The 5685-nt window shown below is 65.5% G+C and overlaps 1 protein-coding gene across 1 annotated transcript in view; it reads right to left on the reverse strand.

Moving 5' to 3' along the window:
- CYBA (cytochrome b-245 alpha chain) overlaps positions 1 to 4958 on the reverse strand; it is a 9344-nt gene extending 4386 nt beyond the window's left edge. The window contains exon 1 of the mRNA XM_075715545.1: positions 4901 to 4958. Within this exon, the coding sequence (XP_075571660.1) occupies positions 4901 to 4958 (58 nt within the window). The remainder of the gene's footprint in view (positions 1 to 4900) is intronic.
- Positions 4959 to 5685: the final 727 nt, after the last annotated feature.

A 5685-nucleotide genomic window follows, 5' to 3' on the forward strand; every position in this document is an offset into this window, starting at 1 on the left:
AAACCCCCAAACCTGGGCCACAAACCCCCAACCCAGGCCACAGACCCCAAACCCGGGATACAGACCCCCAAACCTGGGCTACAAACCCCCAAACCTGGGCCACAAACCCCCAAACCCTGGGCTACAGACCTCCAACCCAGGATACAAACCCCCAAACCCTGGGCCACAAACCCCCAACCCGGGATACAGACCCCCAACCCTGGGCTACAAACGCCCCAACCCCAGATTTCGGCCCCAGGGACCCCGAGATGGGGGGCGCCGGGGAGATGCTGCGTGTGCGGGACCCCCTGGGTCCAGGAAAGGGAACTTGGGGGGGGGTGTCCAGGCTGGGGGGGCTCTGGGGGGAGGTTTGTGGCCCCATGGCCAAGTGCCCCCTCCACCCAGGAGCTCCGCTCCCCTCTGGCTGCCCTGCGTGGGTGGGAAACCTGGGGAGAGGGGGATGAGGGGAGAAGGGGGGAGAGGAGGAAGAAAGGGGGGGGGAGAGGAGGAAGAAAGGGGGGGGGAGAGGAGGAAGAAAGGGGGGGGGAGAGGAGGAAGAAAGGGGGGGGGGAGAGGAGGAAGAAAGGGGGGGGGAGAGGAGGAAGAAAGGGGAGGGGAGAGGAGGAAGAAAGGGGGGGGGAGAGGAGGAAGAAAGGGGAGGGGAGAGGAGGAAGAAAGGGGGGGGGAGAGGAGGAAGAAAGGGGGGGGGAGAGGAGGAAGAAAGGGGGGGGGAGAGGAGGAAGAAGGGGAGGGGAGAGGAGGAAGAAAGGGGAGGGGAGAGGAGGAAGAAAGGGGAGGGGAGAGGAGGAAGAAGGAGGGGAGAGGAGGAAGAAAGGGGAGGGGAGAGGAGGAAGAAAGGGGAGGGGAGAGGAGGAAGAAAGGGGAGGGGAGAGGAGGAAGAAGGAGGGGAGAGGAGGAAGAAAGGGGAGGGGAGAGGAGGAAGAAAGGGGAGGGGAGAGGAGGAAGAAAGGGGAGGGGAGAGGAGGAAGAAAGGGGAGGGGAGAGGAGGAAGAAAGGGGAGGGGAGAGGAGGAAGAAGGGGAGGGGAGAGGAGGAAGAAGGGGAGGGGAGAGGAGGAAGAAGGGGAGGGGAGAGGAGGAAGAAAGGGGAGGGGAGAGGAGGAAGAAAGGGGAAGGGAGAGGAGGAAGAAAGGGGGGGGAGAGGAGGAAGAAAGGGGGGGGGAGAGGAGGAAGAAAGGGGGGGGGAGAGGAGGAAGAAAGGGGGGGGGAGAGGAGGAAGAAAGGGGAGGGGAGAGGAGGAAGAAAGGGGAGGGGAGAGGAGGAAGAAAGGGGGGGGGAGAGGAGGAAGAAAGGGGGGGGGAGAGGAGGAAGAAGAGGGGGGAGAGGAGGAAGAAAGGGGAGGGGAGAGGAGGAAGAAAGGGGAGGGGAGAGGAGGAAGAAAGGGGAGGGGAGAGGAGGAAGAAAGGGGAAGGGAGAGGAGGAAGAAGGAGGGGAGAGGAGGAAGAAAGGGGAGGGGAGAGGAGGAAGAAAGGGGAGGGGAGAGGAGGAAGAAAGGGGAGGGGAGAGGAGGAAGAAAGGGGAGGGGAGAGGAGGAAGAAAGGGGAAGGGAGAGGAGGAAGAAAGGGGAGGGGAGAGGAGGAAGAAAGGGGAGGGGAGAGGAGGAAGAAAGGGGAGGGGAGAGGAGGAAGAAAGGGGAGGGGAGAGGAGGAAGAAAGGGGGGGGAGAGGAGGAAGAAAGGGGGGGGAGAGGAGGAAGAAAGGGGGGGGGAGAGGAGGAAGAAAGGGGGGGGGAGAGGAGGAAGAAAGGGGGGGGGAGAGGAGGAAGAAAGGGGAGGGGGAGAGGAGGAAGAAAGGGGAGGGGAGAGGAGGAAGAAGAGGGGGAGAGGAGGAAGAAGGGGGGGAGAGGAGGAAGAAGGGGGGGAGAGGAGGAAGAAGGGGGGGAGAGAGGAGAAGGGGAGGGAGAGGAGAAGGGGAGGGAGAGGAAGGGAGGGAGGAGGAAAGGGGAGGGGAGAGGAGGAAGAAAGGGGAAGGGAGAGGAGGAAGAAAGGGGAGGGGAGAGGAGGAAGAAAGGGGAGGGGAGAGGAGGAAGAGAGGGGGAGAGGAGGAAGAAGGGGGGGAGAGGAGGAAGAAGGGGGGGGAGGAGGAAGAAGGGGGGGAGAGGAGGAAGGGGGGGAGAGGAGAAGGGGAAGGAGAGGGAGAAGGGGAAGGGAGAGGAGGAAGAAAGGGGAGGGGAGAGGAGGAAGAAGGGGAGGGGAGAGGAGGAAGAAAGGGGAGGGAGAGGAGGAAGAAAGGGGAGGAGAGGGGAAGAAGGGGAGGGGAGGAGGAAGAAAGGGGGGGAGAGGAGGAGAAGGGAAGGGAGAGAGGGAGAAGGGGAGGGAGAGGAGGAGAAGGGGAGGGAGAGGAGGAAGAAAGGGGAGGGAGAGGAGGAAGAAAGGGGAGGGGAGAGGAGGAAGAAAGGGGAGGGGAGAGGAGGAAGAAAGGGGAGGGGAGGAGGAGGAAGAAGGGGAGGGGAGAGGAGGAAGAAGGGGAGGGGAGAGGAGGAAGAAGGGGAGGGGAGAGGAGGAAGAAGGGGAGGGAGAGGAGGAAGAAAGGGGAGGGGAGGAGGAAGAAGGGGGGGGAGAGGAGGAAGAAAGGGGGGGGGGAGAGGAGGAAGAAAGGGGGGGGAGAGGAGGAAGAAAGGGGAGGGGAGAGGAGGAAGAAGGGGAGGGAGAGAAGGGAGGGAGAGGAGGAGAAGGGAGGGAGAGGAGGAAGAAGGGGAGGGGAGAGGAGGAAGAAGGGGAGGGGAGAGGAGGAAGAAAGGGGAGGGGAGAGGAGGAAGAAAGGGGGGGGGAGAGGAGGAAGAAAGGGGGGGAGGAGGAGAGGGGGGGAGAGGAGGAAGAAAGGGGAGGGGAGAGGAGGAAGAAGGGGGGGGGAGAGGAGGGAGAGGAAGGGGAGGGGAGAGGAGGAAGAAAGGGGAGGGGAGAGGAGGAGAAGAGGGAGAGGAGGAAAGGGGAGGGGAGAGGAGGAAGAAGGGGAGGGGAGAGGAGGAAGAAGGGAGGGGAGAGGAGGAAGAAAGGGAGGGAGAGGGGAAGGGGAGGGAGAGAGAGGAGAAAGGGGGGGGAGAGGAGGAAGAAAGGGGGGGGGAGAGGAGGAAGAAGGGGGGGGGAGAGGAGGAAGAAAGGGGGGGGGAGAGGAGGAAGAAAGGGGGGGGGGAGAGGAGGAAGAAAGGGGGGGGGAGAGGAGGAAGAAAGGGGAGGGGGAGAGGAGGAAGAAAGGGGGGGGAGAGGAGGAAGAAAGGGGGGGGGAGAGGAAGAAAGGGGGGGGAGAGGGAGAAGAAGGGGGGGAGAGGAGGAAGAAGGGGGGGAGAGGAGGAAGAAGGGGGGGGAGAGGAGGAAGAAGGGGGGGGGAGAGAGAAGGGGGGGAGAGGAGGAAGAAGGGGGGGGAGAGGAGGAGGAAAGGGGGGGGAGAGGAGGAAGAAAGGGGAAGGGAGAGGAGGAAGAAAGGGGGGAGGGAGAGGAGGAAGAAGGGGAGGGGAGAGGAGAAGGGGGGGAGAGGAGGAAGAAGGGGAGGGGAGAGGAGGAAGAAGGGGGGGAGAGGAGGAAGAAGGGGGGGGAGAGGAGGAAGAAGGGGGGGGAGAGGAGGAAGAAGGGGGGGGAGAGGAGGAAGAAAGGGGGAGGGAGAGGAGGAAGAAAGGGGAAGGGAGGAGGAAGAAAGGGGAAGGGAGAGGAGGAGAAGGGGAGGGAGAGGAGGAAGAAAGGGGGAGGGGAGAGGAGGAAGAAAGGGGGGGGGAGAGGAGGAAGAAGGGGAGGGGAGAGGAGGAAGAAAGGGGAGGGGAGAGGAGGAAGAAGGGGAGGGGAGAGGAGAAGAAGGGGGGGGAGAGGAGGAAGAAAGGGGAGGGGAGAGGAGGAAGAAAGGGGAGGGGAGAGGAGGAAGAAAGGGGAGGGGAGAGGAGGAAGAAAGGGGAGGGGAGAGGAGGAAGAAAGGGGAGGGGAGAGGAGGAAGAAGGGGGGGGAGAGGAGGAAGAAGGGGGGGGAGAGGAGGTTGAAGGGGGGGGAGAGGAGGAGAAGGGGGGGGAGAGGAGAGAAGGGGGGGGAGAGGAGGAAGAAAGGGGAAGGGAGAGGAGGAAGAAAGGGGAGGGGAGAGGAGGAAGAAAGGGGAGGGGAGAGGAGGAAGAAAGGGGAGGGGAGAGGAGGAAGAAGGGAGGGGAGAGGAGGAAGAAGGGGGGGAGAGGAGGAAGAAAGGGGAGGGGGAGAGGAGGAAGAAAGGGGAGGGGAGAGGAGGAAGAAGGGGAGGGGAGGAGGAAGAGAGGGGGAGGGAGGAAGAAGGGGGAGGGGAGGGGGGAGAGGAAGAAGGGGGGGGAGAGGAGGAAGAAGGGGGGGGAGAGGAGGAAGAAGGGGGGGAGAGGAGGAAGAAAGGGGAAGAAGGGGGAAGAGGAGGAAGAGGAGGAGGAAGAGGAGGAAGAGGGGGGAGAGGAGGAAGAAGGGGGGGAGAGGAGGAAGAAGGGGGGAGAGGAGGAAGAAGGGGGGAGAGGAGGAAGAAGGGGGGAGAGGAGGAAGAAGGGGGGAGAGGAGGGGGGAGAAGGAGGGAGAGGAGGGGGTAGAAGGAGGGAGAGGAGAGAGAGGAGGGGGAGAGGAGGAAGAAGAGGGGGGAGAGGAGGGGGAGAGGAGAAAGGGGGGGGAGAGGAGGAAGAGAGGGGGGAGAGGAGGAAGAAGGGGGAGAAGAGGAAGAAGGGGGAGAGGAGGAAGAGGAGGCTCTCCCCCGGCGCATCCCCAGCGGGGCCGGGACTTCCCGGCCGTCCCCGGCGCCTCCCGCTTGCGCCAGCCCGGAGGCCCCCAGCACCCCCCGGTCACCGGGGCCGTGCCTCTGCGGGACCCCCCGGGGCTCAGCCCCCCCCGAGCCTCTGCAGCACCCGGGTCCCCACCACCCACCCACCCCCGGCACCCCCCGGCCCCTCTCCCCCCGCTCCGGCCCCCCCCGCACTCACTGAGCCCGGCGGCCAGCGCCTGCTCGTTAGCCCACATGGCCCACTCGATCTGCCCCATGGCTCGGCTCGGCTCGGCTCGGCTCGGCTCGGCTCGGCTCGGCTCGGCTCGGCCCGGCCCGACCCGGAAGGCCGTTGCGGCGCTACGATGTAGCCAGGCACCCGCCCCGCCCCCTTCGCTCTAGACCACGCCCCCTCCTCGTAAACCACGCCCTCTTCCCCTTAGACCACGCCCCTCGTCCACAGGCCACGCCCCCGCGGGGCCCCCCTTCCAGCCCCGCAAGGGGACAGAGCGCTGCCCCCGGGGCCATCGCGGGGCACAGGGGCCGTGCGGGGACAGGACCAGCCCCGCCAGGGACACGGGGGGACAGGGGACATGTGGGGGTGACGGGGTGGTGCGGGGGGGCGGGATCAGCCCCACACGGGACATGGTGGGGGGACAGGGGCCATGTGGGGGGACAGCGGCTGTGCAGGGGGACAGGATCGGTCCCAGCAGGGACAACTGGGGGGGACAGGGGACAGGACCAGCCCCTCAAGGGACACAGGGGGGACAGGGGCCATGTGGGGGGACAGGGGCTGTGCAGGGGGACAGGATTAGTCCAAGCAGGGACAACTGGGGGGACAGGGGACAGGACCAGCCCCTCAAGGGACACGGGGGGGGACAGGGGCCATGTGGGGGGACAGGGGCTGTGCAGGGGGACAGGACCAGCCCCGCAAGGGACATGGCAGGGGGACAGAGGCCACATGAGGGGACAGGATCACAGGATCAGTCCCAGCAGGGACAGCTG

This window comes from Pelecanus crispus, chromosome 8 (assembly GCF_030463565.1).
Source record: "Pelecanus crispus isolate bPelCri1 chromosome 8, bPelCri1.pri, whole genome shotgun sequence".
In the NCBI taxonomy this organism is placed as follows: Eukaryota; Metazoa; Chordata; class Aves; order Pelecaniformes; family Pelecanidae; genus Pelecanus; species Pelecanus crispus.